The sequence below is a fragment of the Lagopus leucura genome, unplaced genomic scaffold, assembly GCF_019238085.1.
Source record: "Lagopus leucura isolate 7727_CA_CO unplaced genomic scaffold, USGS_WTPT01 Super-Scaffold_100009, whole genome shotgun sequence".
Taxonomy (NCBI): domain Eukaryota; kingdom Metazoa; phylum Chordata; class Aves; order Galliformes; family Phasianidae; genus Lagopus; species Lagopus leucura.
This window is the reverse complement of record NW_024962266.1, coordinates 25,869,228-25,889,240: the sequence shown is the minus strand read 5'-3', so window position 1 is coordinate 25,889,240 and position 20,013 is coordinate 25,869,228. Positions and strand designations below refer to the sequence as shown.

Below are 20,013 nucleotides of genomic sequence, written 5' to 3'. Positions count from 1 at the left end.
TGCAAAGCAAGCTCACCTTGCACCCCAGCATCTGCCAACATGCTGGTTTTGCTCTGTTCTCTCAGTTTAAAGCTGCCTGCGATCATTTTCCAGTGCCACAGCACTCTTCATGCCATTTTTTCTTATAGTTAGCACAGGCAGTGTGGTGCAGAAAGAAAACAGGTACAGCACAGGCTTGTTGCTGGACTGCTGGAATGGCTACTAGGCGTGAGCCAATGCGACCACAGCACCCCGTGTGTTTGTCTGAATTACAACAAACACATCCACCGTGAAAACAAGAGTGCAAAATCTGACTCGTGAGCACTCCTCCTGCTAAGATGGAGCACAGCTCGGGACTTGGGCTGGCTGGGATCAGACACAGACAGCCTAACACTACGCTCACAGCCACGCGGCTGCTCGCCGGGCGCTGAAGCAGAAAGCAACTTTCAGCACGCTCTAAAATTTACTGCACATTTCCTGCACCATCAGAATGAATGCAGAATTCTTACCAAGCAAACAAAAAGATCAAGATACTTTTTAAGTGGCCTGTAAAGTTATCTACTGGATGTCTGCATGGCTGAGCCACGGGCATTTGCAGCTAACAATAATATATTCAGATTTTTTTCCTCTCGTGAAAGAATGGGGGATTGATCCTGGAATGTTAGTTATTTTATCTGATAGGCTCAAATGAGTTCAACACAACCGGGAGCATTTCACTTAGATGAACTCTGACATCTCTTGTCAGTCACAGATTTTACAAATGGGGGAGAACTCCAGACTGCAAAAGGGCCTTTTTGTACTGAATTGTACTTGGCCATTAGTTACAGTCAAAGAACTCCTGATTACATTTTAATCGGAATACGTTTTCACAGATCCTTTGTTTTACACAGCAGGAATCAGCCTCCCAAACTCTGCATGCTGAAATTCACCTAAAACATTTGAGTCACGCATGGAAAGATATGCACCTCTCAACATTCTTCACAAACAAAGTGCCACCTCGACCACAACACGTTCAGTGAATTGTAAGGCCAACAGGCATTATAATTTACTTCTCCATTTCTGTTCTCAACTCACTACAAAAAAGAATATTTTTGTCTTCCCTTCTGCATCAAGGTTATGAAATGTGGTTTGATGTTAGGGCAAGACAGATCGCCCAACCAAGTATCCCAAATCTGAGCATCACTGTGCTCATGACAGCTCAAACAGTCTTCACATGATATACACTCTAAACACATACTGCTCACAGTTATTCTGAAGTCTTTTAAACTAAATTTTGTTATTTTTTTCCCTGTTATTAAAAGTATATTCAACTGACTCAAAAGTGTGCTAAGACAGCAGTGCACACAGGCTAACAGAGATTAGAAGCACTGAAGCCACAAACCCAGCACCTTCCATCTATCAGTAGTTGTACAAAACTAAATGGAACATCATGCAGGAGCAGGGATGCAGAAATTGCCCTCTAAACCATATGAAAGGTAATTTAGAACGGATTTGTTCTCTACAATGCATTGTGTGTCCAGCATGAGCAGAAATTGAAATAGGACGAACCTGACAGAGGTTTCACTAGAAATAAAGCACATCTGACGTAGAAACAAACTCATCAAACGTACCACGCATTATCCTCATCAAATTAACTTCTTATAATCTGACTAAGTGGAAGAATTTTTATATCATGCCTAGAATACTTTTTATAAATCTGGTACTGAGGAACATCACAGACATAACTTACACCTACTGGTTCTGAAAATTCCACACAGCTTTTATATTAATTCTACTGCACTTTCTTAGGAAGTTGTGGATCTTAGGCTAAGATCCACAAACTAGAAATAAGTTGGAAGATCCTCCAAAAGTCCATTTTCTAACAATACAAATTATGGAGCTTTATTTGCACCACATCTCGGTATTATTCTCTAATGCCTTTAAATTTCAGGAAATCCAGTCTTGCAGGAAGTTACATTTCATTCCAATATTTTTGTCCGACCAACAAAATTCAGTTCTATGTAAAGGAAGTATTTATTTTTCCAGAGACGAGGCACTTGGCCACCTACAACAATAAAGCAGTTGACACTCCTTTACCCAAACTTCCTCTCGCTTACCAGTAATGTCAGCATGCATCTGCACAAAGAGAGGGTTCTTGCTCAGCCCACCACACAGGAACAGGGTGTTGATATGATGGCCTGCAGCCTCCATAGCTTCCAAAATATGTCTTGTTCCTAACTTGAAAAAGGGAAAAAGAAAAGAAAAAACAAAAACTCAACAGATGAGCACAAGAGAGCAGCCACGGGAACAGAAGAACAACGTGCTACAAAGTGTGACAGAAATGTAGAGACACTACCTGCCCCTAGCAGTAACCCGAGGGCTGGGAGTAAACCAGAAGGGTACAGACTTGGCTTAGCTTGAAAGAGTAAATGGTACTGTGATTAAGGACAAGAAAAATCATGCAGATTGCACAGAGAATTCGGAAGTACAAAGGCACAGTACATTGCAGTGAGCATCCTTGGGCTGGCTGAAAACAGGAAAAGGTAACTTCCACTCTACAGTGCTGGGAAAAAAGGGGCTTGCAGGGAAGTACTTACAAGGGTAAAGACTGCAATTACTAGAAGACAGAAATGGGCACCAGCTACACTGATGGCAGTGATAAGCAGCTGTTTGTGACCACGAGCAGCACGACACAGAAAAGGTTTCCATAACCCTTATATGTCAAAGACACTCCCACCAAAAACTCCTGTTTTCTTGTTTTCTTTCTACAGATACATCTCAGTATCACTCTCAGTATTGAGATTTCTGGCAAAACAGAACAAAATAAAACAAAAAAGGAGCAAATGATAAACCTGTACTTTCTGCCTTTTCAGCAAAAAGGAAAACCTGAGGAATTTTCTATTGGCTTAACTATTTCTCTTGGCCTTTGCCCTGCACAAAATAAAATGTTCCATTTCATGCCTGGATTAATTGAAACATGTCTAAAATGTGGGTATATTTTTAAACTTTTCATTTCAAAGTCTTTATTCTCAGAAGCTCATATTAGAACAGGTCAGTGTTCTGTAAATGACAAAAGCAAACAGGTTGCCAATAAAAAATCTTCCCTCTTTGTGCTGCCCCTGCTTGCCATTGAAGCCAGCCCTCTCTGTTTTCTCTTCCAGTTTCACTGACCGTCTGTCCCCCTGAATTCCCAGCTCATTATAATACCCTGGAAGTTAATTCTGAAGTACAAACTTGACAAAATACCAAATCCAAGTCAAAACTTCAACCCAAGCTGACCGTTCTTAGGCAAACTCCCCACCAAACACAATCTGGTCCCGTTCTGACAAACTGTTATTTATGTTTTCTTCATGCTTTGCTGCGGGTTCACTAAGAGGTCTGCTGCCTGCAATAAAGCCCTCTGCAAATAGACTCCACTAAAACAGAAACTAGCAGACTTTCTGCAGATTGAGCCATGTGCTGTGACTGGCACAATCCTGGACAGGTCTTCAGATGTATTTTTGAGTATTAAGGCAAGCGGTTATGAGGAACTTCAGCAGCCGCAACGCAGCTGACTAAATCCATCACTTCCCTATTGACACAGAGAGCTCATTTCCAAATTATTTATGGAAAAAAAACCCAAAAAACTACTTGAGAAAATCTGTCTCCTCTGACCGGGCTCGATGGCCACGGCTGGATCTCTGTTCTCACAGGCCCAACTGGCGCATCGCGTTTTGCAGTGAATGGTCAGAAGGATTTTCTCTTTCACTACTTCTGAAATTCCAACGTACGAACAACTTGTCTCCCAACGTACACATGCCAAAGATCCTGAGAAAGGACACGCTGTGAAAATTATTTTGTGTTTACCTGCCTGGAAAATTGTATTCACAGAGCAATTTAAATTAAAGCCTGACTTATTTCACTGTGGGTCGGGGGGGGGAACTAATTTAATTCTGGATTGGAGAAAATGCAAATGGAGGGGCTTGAAATGCAAATTTTATATGAAAAGAAAAAAAGCGTCTCCTGCTGAAAAGAAAACCAGAGATTAACATTCTGCAGGCAGGCCTACACTTTGTACGGGACTTTTACTTAGCTTTAAGGATGTCTTGCTTCAGTGGTTAATGGTACGGGACTGGGGCTGTGCTTCTGCAAAGCAAAGCTAACCTGGGAGTGGCAGAGCATGGGAGGAAATGTAAAATTTCCAGGTACAGCACCAGCAGTTGGTAAATACATCACATCAAACCCAAGGCCGCTGCTGCCTGCTTTCCAGCTACTACCTGAATAGTGTTTACCAAAAAATTAATTTCTGTTAACTTACAATGAAAAGTATTGTGTGACCTTTTGATATTAAATCACACGATCGAGGCAATTAATGATCACAAATGCTGAATGCAGAGCTGAACTCAGTATGTGTGTTTTTCAATAAAACGTGAGTTGCATTGTACAATGAGATAATAGGTGACTTTCCCAGGATTTCCAGCTGAGAAGGTTTCCACCTCATTAGCACAGCACAATACCTGAGCACCTGTTCGATACTGGGAAGTTTTCAGTTTCTTTCAGGGTTGTATCAGTAGCTGGCATCGATTAAACTCTCCTACACATTCTCATTCAAACTGTGGGATTAGACTGAAACATCAGGTAGAACCCAGCTACATACATCCTAAAAAAGATCAGAACTGACAACCATCCATTCCAGACCCAAGTTATTTGCTGAAGATGGAGGGTTAACACACGACATGTACAGCTCACAGTGAATTTACAGCAGCCGCCCACCCTGTATCCCAGATGGCTGACCCAACCTAGCAAAGTTGCTGTTTAACCAGTAGAGGAGTTTGGAAGTTTTCCAGCCAAATAGAGGTTTGTCAGGAAAACTCCCCAATTCATCAACATGTTAATGTTTTGCAAGTTCAACAAGTTCTGGTTTTTTTTATAATTACAAAGAGGATGTCAAAGGAATGTCAGCTGCAGTCACTGAACGCCTGGGGATAGCATGCCCCATCGCAGATACCCTGTGCCAGTGCTTCAAAACAACTCCTTTGACCCAGGTTCTCGTGTCAAAATAGAACTTCTCATGAACTGGAAATCCTGGTTTCTGGAAAGTCTCTCATCTGAGAAAACGAGGGCAGAAACAGAAGTATTCCTATCACATATCCCATCCATGCATGCTAGCAAACTTCTGTGCCATTTTCATAAAGGTGGTCTCTCTGCTTTACAGAAACACAGCCTCAGATTGCAATTGTCATATATAAAACAACTGCTTGCCTTCCAATGGGGAGACCATGAGAGGAATGAGCTGTGGTTCATTCAGTACGTAGAGATACAGACCCACTCAGACTTCAGCAATGTGGTTCTGACTCTCCCATCACACAACGAGGGGAAATCTGTGCATTTAGGAACAGTCTGAAGTTGAGGTAAATTTGGGGAGAGCAAGTTCCTTCCTAAAAGAAAGTCGGTGCTTTTTTGCCTCCGCTATCTCGGCTTCGCTCTAGACAGCCCACGATGCCAACACTGCCCCTCATAGCATCAGCCTCTTTCTCACATATGCACCAGAAACAAAGGCTCTGAACTGTCATAAGGGGAAATCTTTCTAGGGAACATATTCTTCACACCATTTCCTACAGCGGGGAGTAGTCAGCAACGTGGTAAACAGTATCTTGCTCCTTTAAGAAGTCCATTAAGTGAATTCATCTATTACTAGCAATCTGTTTAGTGGAGGGGAATGATCAGTCTGCCACAGAACACAAGACAATTCATTTGTTCTTTTATGCACTTAAAATGGCTTACAGCAATTGCTTGAATCGTGGCCAAGTAGATAAGGGCAAGTTCATCCAGACCCCGAGACAGCGTCAGTCCGACAACCTGTGCAAAGATCAAAGAAAAGCATACAAATCCAGCCAAAGTAAAACTCTATGGTTTCTTGTTGTAACAAGTTTAAGTGATAATTCTAAGTCTTATTTTTGTGAGCCGTACACATAACGTTATGTCAAACATGTTATTCTTGATCTAGGGAAGAACCACATAAATTGTTATTATGCTTGCAAAGAAATAAAGAACAAGCAGCATATACTGTGAGATTAGAGATAGATTAACTCTGACAGTTTTATGCTATGACTCAGACATTGCCTGTGAATGTATTTTATGTAATAATATGAAAATGTTATCACATAAAAACAAGTTTTTGAAAGCACTTCTCACTTCCAAGTGCCATAACACTGAAAGACAATTAATAATTAAAGACTACACCTTCGCCTTCATTACTCTGAAATAAATAAATACCGTACTGTAGTTACTCTGAGTTAATATCAACATAGGCCAGATGTGAGCACCAGCAGAGAAAATGACTGCTATTACCACTGTTTGCATACAGCTCTCATACCAAGGGAAAATCTGAATCTGCTGCAGTGTAGAATTCTTTCATAAAATCATATAGGGATTAGTGGAACTCTGCAGATAAGTAACCTATTTTTTGATGCTTCCTCTGTTTGTGGTTTAAATGTGTGGTGGTGCTTACAACTCCCTTTCCTACCTCAGACTCACGCACAGCAGATTTTGGTGCTGGTGAGTAGCTTGAGGTATTCATTACAAGAACACGATGCCACTTTGAAGTAAATTTTTGTCTTACTCCTGAGGTATTTTGATATCATCAAATGATACCTTTCTGATAGCTTTCCAGCCCTGCACAATTGCATCTGGCCTGCTAGCTATCCAGTCAGCAACCATGAAGAGAAATAATCATCCAAATCTTTAAAGATGGGCTGAAAAAGGTCCCCAACAGAGCATCTCTGGTGAGCTTCCAAAAGCTGCTTTCTGGTTCCACACTGCAATGCTCTGAAAATTTCCTTGTGCAGAACACAGTACTTCAAGCCCTGTGAGTTCCGAAAGTAGCATTTTTAAAACTAGAAGCAAGCATCAGACCACATCCAGCTTTGAACAAAGACCTATGAAGCACCATGACTGCATGTTTCCATGCACGACAGCATCTACGGCCATTTTTAACAATAAGCAGAGGAGCCTTTAGTTTCTGTTGAGATTTAACACCCAACAATTATAATACAGTTCATTTACCAAACATTTATCTGCGTTTGTTTCATTCCTTTCCCACATAGACATACTCTAATTTGTGCTGAGATGCAAAATTAGGCAGACAGGTGAGCTAATGACAACTGTGGGCGCTGCTAACAGAGTTCTGAAGTGTAAGTTCTAGGAAGGTTCCTGGGAGATGTACACTTTCCTTATTTTTAGGAAACAAATGTGGTTGTAATGATATCTGAACTATAACGATCTCTGGTTTTCTACTGAAACTTTAGCACACTTCAAAATGCAGCAAGAAACCCAAATCCTATGGGACAGTTTAAATAGCTAAGGAGTATGTTCAAAATTAAATCTCCTTCCAAGTTTTTTTTTTTGTTTTTTTTTTTTTTTTACCCTGTATTGACCTTTTTGCAAAGACAGGCTGTTTCTTACCATGCCCTTTAGTGTCAGATCTGTTAAGGGAGATCTGTTTCCATGGAAATCTGGCCAAACATGTAAATCAACAGTGAGGAAACCCACAGGCAAGGATTTCTTAATCAGATCCAGGTGACTGTTCAAGTATGTATATATACTTTGAGCACTAGAAGAAAAACAAGTCGGAAAATGAGTGGGGGAGGTTATTCATCAAACATAAAACATTTGTACTACTATCAAAAGCAGAAAAACCCAACAAAGAATCCCAAATCCCAGAAGTAAAACAAAGAGGGAGAAGCACCGCACTGTGCAGCAGTGGGGATGCCTATCTGCATGCCTCAGTTCTGCAGGACGAGAGCTGGAAGTTTGTGATCGTGAGCCTGCAAACTGCTTCCTATGGGTCCCTAATTGAGCCAAAGCTGTTGGGTACTTTGGGGTTTGATGATGCTTGTCTCTAACAGCAAGGTGCTGACACGGTGAAAGGGAAAGCTGGAGGAAAGAAAGCCGAGAGAGAAGAACGAGGAGGATTCCAGAGAGAAATGAAAATTCCTTTCCAGCAGTTAGACAATTTCTCTGATTAATCAATAGCACTTTCAGCTTTCCTTTTTTAAACCATAATTATTTCAATATGTGTTATGATTAAAATGTAGCACTGAGGGTGGAGGAGAGAAAGCAAGTGGCTGCTATTTTAGGGAGGAGCCGAACATGGGCCTAAACACGCTTGCATCTCAGTTCAGATACACCCAGCTCCACAATATCCAACAGACATTTTCTTGGACCAACGGTGATCTTTGGTCTAACAGTGAATTCTTCAGTGCTTTGGCTTCCAATAGCTCCAGTGACATTCCATTTAAAAAATGTTGCAATTATGCTCAGAATACTTTTTCAAAGACTCATAATATCATAAACAGATTCATATATATTTTTCAACCCCTTGGAAATCTCCAAGTGGGGCATTTAATTCTAGACATGTGGGTCAATAATAGCATGTAACCCTAATTACAATTGATTAGTCATTGTCTCATCCACTATAGACCCAAACAGTGATATTCACTTAGCCTCTACATGTATATTCAATCACACACTAATGAGATCCCTAAGGGAATTTGGCATATGCTTTACTAGTTTGACTTCTGACCTGCTAGCAGCTGTATATTTATACTTTGCATTCAACCATTCAGCTGCATGTTTTTTCAATTATACCTTACCATGTGTATGCTATCAGAGGATATCATTCAAAATGAAGTACACTTGGAAGACATTAAAATAACTAATTCACATCATTATTCACATACTTTTAAATGTGCTTTGTGTGTCTTCCTGGACCTGAATTATGGTAATTTTGAGGTCACCATTCCCCTTCCCCCCTCCCTTGCAGAAGTGGCCCTGTATTCTACATCTCTAAAACTTACTTGTAGGTAAGCAGCACACCTTAAACACAAAGTCATTGTATTTCCAGGCTAAATCACGCTTTGATGGTGGGAAGAAGAAGAAAAGAAAGCTTCACTCATCCAGAAATCTACCAGGCAGACATCTCAGCTTCTATCTGATCTCTGTGCTGCTTGACCACTCTTGCAGGGATCAGCTGTTCGTACCCCCCTGACAGAAGACTGCACAAAAGAAGCTGGAGCTCACCCAGATACGTTAACACCCAGATCACCTTGGCATTATGCTTTTTTTTTCACAGCTTTTCCTCTTTTTTGTCTGTACAAGATGTGAGTGTGAGCGATTGGCAAAATCCTTCAAACTTCTGCCAGTTCCAGTTTGTACCAAACCTCTGCTGGACGTAATGTTACAGCATGAGCTCTCTGGAGCTTTTTCTATCCAGTTCCATGTGAAGCTATCAGTAGCAGCTGGATCTGGTTTGCAGAGCTAAGCACAAGCTAATAAAAACGAACAATGCTGAAAGTGGAGAATAAGAATTGAACATGAGTTTGCTCAGGATGTCCTTAGTGAGGAGAGGATTTCAGAAAGCAACAAGAGTTTGGTAGTTAATCTGTTTAGGAATCTAGAAGATGTCAGTCTGAATTTTTGAGAAAAAAATGGAAAAATTTTCCATTTCTAAACTTGAAATAAGGCTATAAAAATATGCAGGTATAGCAAACTGTCAAATACTATGATTGTATTCTGCTTGAATGGTCGCAGAAGAGCTGACAGATGATGTGTGTGTTACTTCATTGCTTTCCCCCCCCCACCTCAGGAGCCATGTCTTTAGATGGAGAAATGGCATTGAGAAGCAAAGGAAAAGCAATTCTGTCCTAAAATAATACCTCTTTGCAAAGCACCAATGAGCATGGAATCTTTGATGGCAAACATACTTCTTCCACCAGGGGATTTGGAACTGTGATACCAGGAAGCTAAGTATTCAGACTTAAAATCATAAATGATGTTCTTTGATCTCCTACCCTAGACTACACAGAGTGGGTTTTACCATATTGTGATGGCTAGATGTCAGACCCACACAATAAAGAGGCTGAACACCAAATGTGATGTCTCCTACAGTGATTTCTGCAACTCATGAACTGTATGAAAAAAGGAGCATGTTGTTCAGAGTACATCTATGGGTCAGACCAAAGGCTAAATTTGCAGCTGTTAGGACAGCCCTCATGCAACTCAACCTCTTCACTTCCAGTAAGAGAAGGGAAAAGAGAACATGGGAATAAGGCTGGGAAGGCTGCACAAGTGGTCAGCAGGAGCTGGTTTCTGGCAAGCCCATTTAAGCCACACATGCCCTAACAAGCTACCACAAATCAGCTGGAATAGTGGTAAGTGCAGCATGCAAAGTCTCACTGCTGGTGGATGCAAAGGAACAAAAATCTGAAAAGTGAAGCTTCTGAGACCAGCTGCTCAGCAGGCAGTTTGACACTGCTGAACCTACTTATGAGCAGCGCTGCTAGATGGAGAGGAAAGGACAGGCTTGGGAAGGCAGAAGTAGGCAGCAAGTAAAAGGCACAGATTTTTGATATCACATGTTTATGACACCATATCCACAGTATATGTGGAGTTCTGTTCCCAATATTCTGTATTTAGTGTCCTATCCAGATCACAATCCAAACTTTTAGCTCTACGAAATTAGTTCTGGTCAGTACACTACCACACCTAGTATGGACAAGCAAGCTGCTGCATACTCACTTTAACAAGACACAGAAAAAGTCATCAGAGATCAAACTCATTCTTTGTCTTAAGCTTATGCTTCACATGGGGGCATGGGGAAAAGATGGATTGGAAGCCAAAATCTTGAAAAAAACCCAAGCAGTAAAGATCAGTCCTTATTCCAAACACAAAGATGCGTTTGTTTCCTGATTTTCTTTCTTAAAGAACAACAAAGAGAATTCTAGGAAGCGTGAATCTATTCCATATTGAAGGAAGTCCAATAGGTTTCTGGGAATTCTGGTCAAGGTCTCAGCAAATAATTAAGCCATTTAACATTAAAAACTATGAAAGGGTCATCCAGAGAAACCAGGTAGCTGTATCCCCCCAGGGAGGACTAACTGTAACTGAATGAATTCTAGTACATCTCTCAGGACTGGCCCTTGCCATTTACACCAGAGTGATAAGCTGGAGATTAAAGGACAGATTCACTGTTTCTGTCTTTAATCCAAGGAGGTGAAAAAATAATTAGGATAACTAATTTTTCATCCAATGTACTTTACTGTTCAGCTAAGTTGGTCTTAGAAAATTCAGATCTGATGGAAGTGGTCCTCATCCACTTCCAAAGTAGATCAAACTAAAATTCGACATCTCTCATATCTGCATGCTCAAGGAATCCTGGAATTACCAGCAATACACTCCCACATCTTAAGTTTTGTCTGAAAATGTATCCTGGCTTTCTATGTTCTATTTGTGCTGTCACATAGGAGTTCCATACAGTGGTTATACCTTCCTTTAGATGTTTGTTCCAAAAATATTGCATAATATATTCCTAATTTAGCTCTATTTCACCCCTGGAGCTCAATAGATCACCTACAAATTAAGACATCGTTAGCCTAAGGCGCACAGCTTAGCTGAACAGGGCTGATGCTATGGTACCAATATGCTGGGTTGGGTAAAACAGGCTGAAAAGCAGGAAGCTGGTGAAGCTGGTATCACCATCTAGCTACCCTCAAAATATCTGAGAGGAGATTAAAGCTTTCCTCTCTGAACAACCACCTGAAAAGCCTTTGTAAATACTTCCAATCCACTGTTGCTCTGTTGATTCCCATGTTCCAGAATATACACAGCAGAGCGATATCTCAGTGCTGGGGATACAATATGTCAGCTGATAAGGCAGGCATGTGATGAAGAAATTAGAACAGTGACCTGGCTGCAGCTTTGGATTGTAATTCCGGGAAGGCAACATGGCCTTGGACCACATGCTCTATCTGAAAAAGAGGAAAGCAACATTTTTTTGAATGATTGTATCCTTAAAATTCAGTCCTGGAAAGGAGCAATGCAGTTTCCTAACTTTAAAAAGACAAGGGAGCTTTTAAGTTACTCATGAGGTGTAAAGTCCCAACCCAAGTGAAGCCAATGGCCAAACTCCCACTGACATTCCAGGATTCAAGATTTTGCTTTAAAATGGTAACAAAAAGCAACGCACCAAGCAAGGCAATATGCTGAGCATGCAGTGCCTCAGTCAGAAGAGTAACACCAAAAGGATGGAAGTTTTTCCTGCCCAGCAATACTTGAGAGTACAACCTCTAATCTTTCCCACTCAATTGCACGCATGCTTTCATTGGAACTCTACCAGGAGCATCTTCTTGGCTCGAATCCCTACGTCATTCTATATCATACCATTACAATAAAACACAAGGTGTGTTGTCATCTGGATAAGTGCTCCATATGTTCATTGCAGGAAACAAAATGTTTCCTCTGACAAGCAATTATTGCTTAAAGAAAAAAAAAAAGCTGAATACTGGTTCTGTTCGTGCTGTATTTATAAATCATCCAGCCTTTTCACATCACAGCGACTACCATTACTCACATAATGAAGTATCAAGTAGAATCAGTGTTTTGCGGCCTCTTGAAGTGACAGTAAAAAGTAAGGAGGCAAAACTAGAGCTACTCAAGAGCACAGACTGCATTTGGCAGTATATATTGGCTGTAAAACACATTATGTATTGTATTTTTCACAGTCTGTGTCTAGACCGTAATCAGTGTAGAGAAACCTTTATAATGAAGCATATACATCAGAACACAGGAATAAAAATAACACACGTCTGTTCTTTCTGAGATTTACATCAAACACAAAACTCAAACATGCATTAGAACAAAGCTCTGACCTAATTGCAATATTAATAGTCACCTAGAACATAGGAACAACTCATAAATCCAGAAATACATCTATAGATAAATATCATATATATACCTGTTATGAAAAAGCTTTAAACAGAAGTGTTACTGTTAGAATGAAGTTAGATATTTAAATGTCCTGAATACAACTACAGCTTTAAAACCATAATGATAGTGAATGCAATCTATCTTCCACACCACTTTACACATAAACCATGTCTTCCTGTATGTGCAACCTCCACAAAATGGCACTAAATATTCTAAGAATGTTCTAATAAGATAGCTTTTGTAATATACCTTTATTTACTCTCAGTTGACCTTTGCTAAGTGTCCCTAACAAGCACATAGGTTTTGCAGCATTTTCTTAAATGACTGAGGAACACCTTGTCCTCTGGTACCGGAATGGAATCCAGCAGTGACTGAAAAGGATCTTTCAAATCATCTTCCAGATAAACCCCCATGAGGCAGCCAACAAAACACATGTGATTTGCTGTATCCTCTCCTGGGCTCGGTTAAATGTCTCCACCCACTTTGCGTTAAGCACACAGAGACTTCTCTCAAAACTGTTTTTATGAAGTATGCACAAGATTTACCATTTTCCCTTTGAAGTGGTGTTGTTGTGAGTGATAATTAAATCTTACTTCTGGCTGTAGCTGTTACCTGTAAAATGGGATGCTTTGGTTCCACCCTTGTCTTGACCTGAAAAATGTAACACACACATCCCACCTGCTGCAAGAGTGATTTATGCACAAGGCTCAGAGCAGGCCTGGGATGGGAACTGGAGGTGCAGTTGGGGAAGAGTGCTGAGTGTCCCACTGAGTGTACAGACAGGAACCAAAGGTTCACGAGGCCAAGGACTGCACACACGAGGGAACATCAAGTCACAGCTCACCACTCAAGGTGTATCTGGGCTTCCTGATCCCGGATTATTTCTGTTCCTTGTACTGTGATTGTTTCATATGGAATGCATAAATGTGGTGATGCCCAACTCTGCTACTTCCAGGACACGTGCATCGATCACGAGGATTTTAAAAACATGGGTGGTGCTAAGTCTGAGTAAGACAGCAATTACGGCTGCAATTTGCACAAAGCCAAACCCACCTGTATGTTTGGAGCTTAGAGCTTGTCCTTGCAGGACCAGGCCCTGTTTCCTGTGGTTCCTCACTAGGAATTTGGCACCTTGCCACTAAAGGCAGATCATATTGATTGAGCAGAGAGACACATGGAGAAACACAGAAGCACTCACTGAGGTCTTCTTGACCTCATGTGTACATTTCCTCATCTCAAAGCCTACCTCACCCTCTTGCTACTACAAAGTATGAAAGCTTACTTGCCTGTAGAATTATAAAAATCATCACTGCAATTATCAAGAAAGGACTGCATGCCCTTAGAGCTCCGCCCCACATATAATCCCCTAGCAGAATGGAAATGAACAGGCTGTAAGGGCATAACAATCAACTAATTGTTTACTGCTTTCTGCTCTGATCTTACAAGGATGCTTTAGGCACAGCTCTGGCTGAATTGGCAGTGAAGCTATCTCAGATGATTGCAGTCAGCTCCCATCTCAAGCTCTGTGCTTCTGTACACTTACCAGCTTCCCTGTAGCACTTTGACCTCCTTCATTCAGCCACAATCCAGGTACCATGGCAGAGAAATAAGGTCCCCAAACACCAGGAACAAAAATGGGTGTTTCACTGATCTGGAAAAGTAAGAAATAGCCTCAGTGACCTGTTGAAGTAGGTGCTTCTCAGCTAATGTTTGGCAGCTGTCACAATCCAATATTGATTTGTGCTCCTCCACTGAAGTTACCATCATCAGCAAAAATGTGTAGGTGGAGATTTACTCTGAGGAGAATGAAGGAGAAATATGTTCCCCATTTGCATCATTTTCAGATGACATGATACAGCTGCAGCTACTGACTGCCTAACTCCTATTTCTCCCACTCACACCCATTTACACAGCAGCTGGGCCTGGCCACAGGCCTGGCCACACCAAAGAATGAACTTTCACAAATAAGAACTGTATTTCATATGGAGAAGGAAAGTGCTTTGCTCCTTCAGAAAAACACTCTAGTTAAAATGAGCATTTGGATAAAACATTCTGTGCTTGATTATCAGCAGAAAACACAGCTAACCTGGCCAGGCAGCAGTGCTTACAGAGCACTCATCCTGTGTGTTTTTATAGCTGAGAATCAAAGGGAAACCCAGCTGACCGTTCCCAGTCAGATTCCTTGTGTGGAAACTGCAAACCTGGCCTGGATGGCAGGGAGTTGCTTGTCCCAAGTCAACAGGAAACACGTGCCTGGGTCAGCTTCAGGTTCCCTATTTATTTAGGCTTAATTAACTTAATTACAGAAAACTTTCCTTCCCTCTGTGAATCCTTACGTCAAGGCAGCACTCTCTTTCATGAACTAATAGATCATCCATATCTACAGTGATGTCCTGTCCCTGCACAGCACTTCAGTGGATAGATCAGTCAGGATGTGGGACACACTTTCATTTCCTTTCTCTGCTTCAAAAGATGCCAATTACCAGTTTATAAGGGTGGAGGGCACTTTCCTTCCTCTTACTAAAGCTGTCAATAGACTAGATAAACTTTCTATACTTTCTTTTGAGTGCAGAAAGAAAGGTAAGGAGGTATGACAAGCTAGCAAGCAAGGCACAGAATGTAGTACATGCTACAAATCAGCAGTAAATTGCCATAGCAGCTAGCTGAGCATTCTGCACTGTTTGAACATGACTTACTCCTGCAGTAGGGACTGGAGAAGACAGCTCATCCATTGCCATAGATAGATGACCTGTCCTCTCATTTGGAGAATGATTCACATCACCTCTTCCAGAACCAACAGGTTGAGACGTTCAAGGTACATGCAGCCATAAATTCAATGGGAAAATAAGATGGCAGTACAGTTCTACACCATCAGATGGTGCATGAATGCACTGCCCACTAAGCTGCGTTAATGAAGTAAATCTGCAGCTGCTGTTCTCTAGAAGGTAGGAAATGCCCCAAGAGGAGGAAACAAGAATTCCCTAACAATGTTGAGTCTGCACGTTTGCAACACAGAAACAAAAATTAAGAAAGGTCTCAGTCAATGGGACAATGCTTTTTTGTATTTAGAGCTTGTTCTGTGTTAGAAAAGCTCTGCACCCATTGAAGGATGCTTGTGGATTGCTGTTGATTTCAATAACACCAGGATTTCACATCCAAATAGCTTCAAGGAACAGTAAACAAAAATTCAGCTCTGTTTCTGTTCCACTCAATGCACATTCTCTGTATATTTAAACAGGCCAAACTTTAAAGACAGTTTTTGCTGGCAACTGGGGAATATGCTGGATGATGCAGTTTACTGGCATTTGTGTATCACACATGTTTAGTAAATATACCAGCAGCAGGGAGGGTTCTGCACAAACAATAGTCTGCTTTAGCCATCGTCTGACATTACAGCTGATTCTCGTCGTGAAATAAAGTAGAAAAACAAAGCAGCAAAGACTGGTTGCTCCAAATACATCATGACAGTTTCAAGCTATCCTCATTTCTCTTTGGAACGCATCTAAATAAGAAGAGAATTCTGCTCAATCCCCCCTATCAGCCATAGGACACTGACTTACTTTCACTAAAGAGGTATGCCTGCACATGTGTCTGTGCGTCTGCGTAACGTTTTGGCTGACTAAACCCATTAAAGAGCAAGAATAGCTGCACTGAATTTAAAAAGGCATTTATGACTCCAAGTGGACAAAGCTACGTCAAAAACATTGCAAAGACATTTGGTTTTGTTTTGTTTTCTCTTAAAACTACAAATTAATGCAGCCTTGGGTTTTCAACACCTCTGTGGGGCAAGCCTTCTCTTACAATTTCACTAACAAAAAGAAGTGCAACAAAAAGCATTGGCTAAATGTTTCTAAAACGTAGAAACCTAAAATAAACTGATCTTTACACCAATGCCACATTGCCAGCTTTACTGAGAACACAGACAGCACAAGATCAAAATTGCCAAATGTTATCTGCTCCAAACTGATGATGGGAGCACACTGAGAACCCCAGCATCCTGTCTCATTTACGTGGCAGGGGGTTGGAACGCAATGATCCTTGGGGTCCCTTCCAACCCAAGGCATTGGCACAGCACACCTTACTGTAGGTAGGAAGGGACCTTCAGGGCAGAAGGGTCTGCTTGTTTGAAGCCTCCTCTAAACACACTGTTGCACAGTGGGAAGAGACCAAATACTCTAAGGATGTTTGAGGCACAAAGGTGCGTTATGAATACATGGGAAGTCACAAACATAGAGAAGGACAACAGTTTAAATACATTATATAGATATGTAGATACATCTATCTTTCTTCTGTCCTTACTCCACCATTTATCAAGTCGTCCTGCATGCCTGATAAAACTAAAGGGTTTAGATTGATTAAAGGACCAAAGTGTCCCTGGAGCTCATACTGGCGTGGCATTTTGGACACCCACAGGCATTTGCCAGGACAGTCTATTGCCATGCTGGCTTTTCACAAATTGCACTGAGACTTTCCTATCATTTTACTACTGAAGTAGTTTGTATATATTCCAGCAAATTTTCAGCACCCATACAGAGCAAACAAGAGAGCTCCACACTGATGGATGGATGGATGTAACAGGTGGGATACCAGGTTATCATTATTTTTCAGTTGCAGTAATTCTCCAAAGTAAAGAACACCGGCTAGCATGCTGGGATTTATTAACACTGTATGTGGCATTGCTCAATTTGATTAGTTTTTTTTTTATTTTTTTTTTTCTACCTTCACTTCAACAATTCAATCCACATTTTGCAGCCATCCGGCAGGTAGGTTAATTCTAGGTCAGTTGTGCCTGGTTATTGATAAGAAGTGCAGTAATGAACTCCCAAAATCAGGCACATGCTCTTCGAGAAGAAATGGTGAACACTGTTCTGCAGATACATGTATAAAAGACAGCAAACAGCTTCCATTTCCCCTCCTTGATATGACTCGGATGCTTGAATTTTTCAAGCCATGCAGCAGCTGGTGTTTGTATTTTCATTGTAAATTCTAAATTCTGCCTGAGTATACATACCACTCAACCCCACTAAAACACGAGTACACATAAGCATAAGGTTGGAGAAAAAGTGTGCCACAGAACTCAGAAGACAAGCACAGGGTGCCAGACTCAGTTATTCTTGTGCCACTAATACCATGTCACAGAATCACAGGGGCTGGAAGGGACCTTTTTGGAGTTTTCTATTGCCTTCAGACATACTTATGATGATACAGATGGATCATTGTGGTGTCACTTTATTCCTTTAATGAGCTTAAGAGAATCCTTAATCTTTTTAGTAGAAAACAACATCTGTTTTAGATCTCTGGGCAATTGATTTTTATTTTTAAAGCAAATAAGAGATGACATCCTTCTTTGAAAGTTAAAATACATGTTCAAAAGAAGCTTCATATTTTCTTCCTTCTATTTAACTTAAATCCACCCTGCAACACGCTCCTATTGTGAGACATGTTACTGTTTATTATTTTTTACATATAGAGAAACTGAAACACAGAGGGTCAAGTTACTTGCCCCCTGCTGGGTGTCAGAATGCTCTCTGCACAACAATTACTGCAGCAGGCAATTGAACACAGGAGATGAGAAGCATTTGATCCTATTCCCACAGACTATTGCCCCACAGTGTTTACTTATGGAATTATTTTACTCCATAACTGTACCCCACAGTTCATCTGGCATTGGATGGGGAAGAATTCTTTTGTGCAGGAAAACGTCACCTTTCACATCTCCCCAATACAGGATCGTAAAGGTTGGAAAAGACCATTAAGATCATCAAGTGCAATTGCCAACCCCTCATCACCAAGCCCACTGACCATGTGCACTGCTATATCTTACCCTTCGTTTCGGTACAGGAAAGCATTAAGAAGTTTCAAAGTTTCCATTCATTTTAATGGAAAAAGAGAAGTTCAACATCTGAAAGGGCAAATAAGGAGGAAGAGGTTCTGCCTGGGAGGACTTAACCTCAGTGTGTGCTCTAAAAAAGATCGTACTAATATGTAAGATATGTAAACATATAGAGCAATCAGAAACAAATGATGAATTCAGTTTAATAGTATTCAGCTGCAGTGCAACTGCCAGAAGGCACTTTTTGTTATGAATAGACCATTTGGATGAGTTACAGACCAGATTTCTACATTGGTGTGTGCTAGGAAAATCAATGTCAACCGATCTGAGATCTAAGAACGCATCACCAGCACGTCTGGCAGCTAATATAGAAAATATAAAGAAATATATATATATATAAAAATATATATATATAATAAATAAAATATATATAATAATAAATAAAATAAATATTATATATATATATATATATAAAGAAATAATAAAGAAATATATCTTTAAAAGAGATAATGCTATATGGAACTAAGCTAAAGAACGAAGGAACCTGTTCAAATGGCAGCAGTACAAGGGTAGAAGCATATTTGGTTTATTCCTCCCCCACTTGCCACTCCCTCAAAAAAAAAAAAAAATTCTATTGAAAAAGATGGGTTAAAAAACCACTGCTTACTACCTACATCTAACTTACTGCTAATGTAAGATAATGAAAATGACAACATTTAATCCAAACTAAGTTTAACTTTCCCAAATGTCATTTGGGACAGAAAATGGAACAGAACACAGACCTTCACAAAAGAATCACCAAGGCACGTGGCTATTCCATGAAATTAGCAAGACAAAAAGCAAGATTTATTTGACTTAGTTTTGTTTTGCTAGACTAGCCATAATGACTGGGCACATGCTTGTGTTTCCTCATCAGTTCTGCGTAAATGTTACAGTAATCAGAACAAGATAAAATAAAACAGGCCCTGCCGGAGAGAGCAGTTTTATGGAAGCATGAATTCCAACACAATTTTCTTCCTTAGATGACACCTTCTGTTGCTGTTATATGCTTACAAAAAACTCCTAATAGCTTAAAAAAAATTCCTAATGACAACATTGTTGAAGGACCTGGCTATTACTTGAAAAGCAAATCTTTGTATTAACAGGGTATGCTGCTAAATACACAAGCCTTTCAGTGTCTTTTCTTTTTTGAATATTGTGCCTGTGATTTCAGCCATAAGATTCTCTATTAACTTGCAGTACAGCATGCAGGGACAAAAATTAAACTATTCGTGACCTATAACGGCCAAATTAAACTTGCATTCTACTGTCACTAATTATTTAAAGTAAGGGCTTAATAATGAGAAGCTAATTCAGAAAAGTTGTTTCAAAATCATTTCACTTATCAGTTTCCATAGCCAGAAATTCAGAACAGCTGCCTTCGTTATGCTAAGGCAGGTATGAAAAAGAAATCTAAGACACTAAAGGAGAATAGGGTA

The 20,013-nt window shown here is 40.5% G+C and overlaps 1 protein-coding gene across 8 annotated transcripts in view; it reads right to left on the bottom strand.

The window, feature by feature from the left end:
• FGGY (FGGY carbohydrate kinase domain containing) overlaps positions 1–20,013 on the bottom strand; it is a 276,519-nt gene that overhangs the window by 27,587 nt on the left and 228,919 nt on the right. For 6 of the 8 annotated variants that reach the window (XM_042873303.1, XM_042873305.1, XM_042873306.1 and 3 more), the window contains 5 exons: positions 14,246–14,353; positions 11,683–11,744; positions 7,402–7,549; positions 5,722–5,796; positions 2,076–2,196 (listed from right to left, as the gene is read on the bottom strand). In XM_042873303.1, the coding sequence (XP_042729237.1) occupies positions 2,076–2,196; positions 5,722–5,796; positions 7,402–7,549; positions 11,683–11,744; positions 14,246–14,353 (514 nt within the window). The remainder of the gene's footprint in view (positions 1–2,075; positions 2,197–5,721; positions 5,797–7,401; positions 7,550–11,682; positions 11,745–14,245; positions 14,354–20,013) is intronic. The other 2 variants (XM_042873310.1, XM_042873309.1) reach the window with 2 other exon arrangements.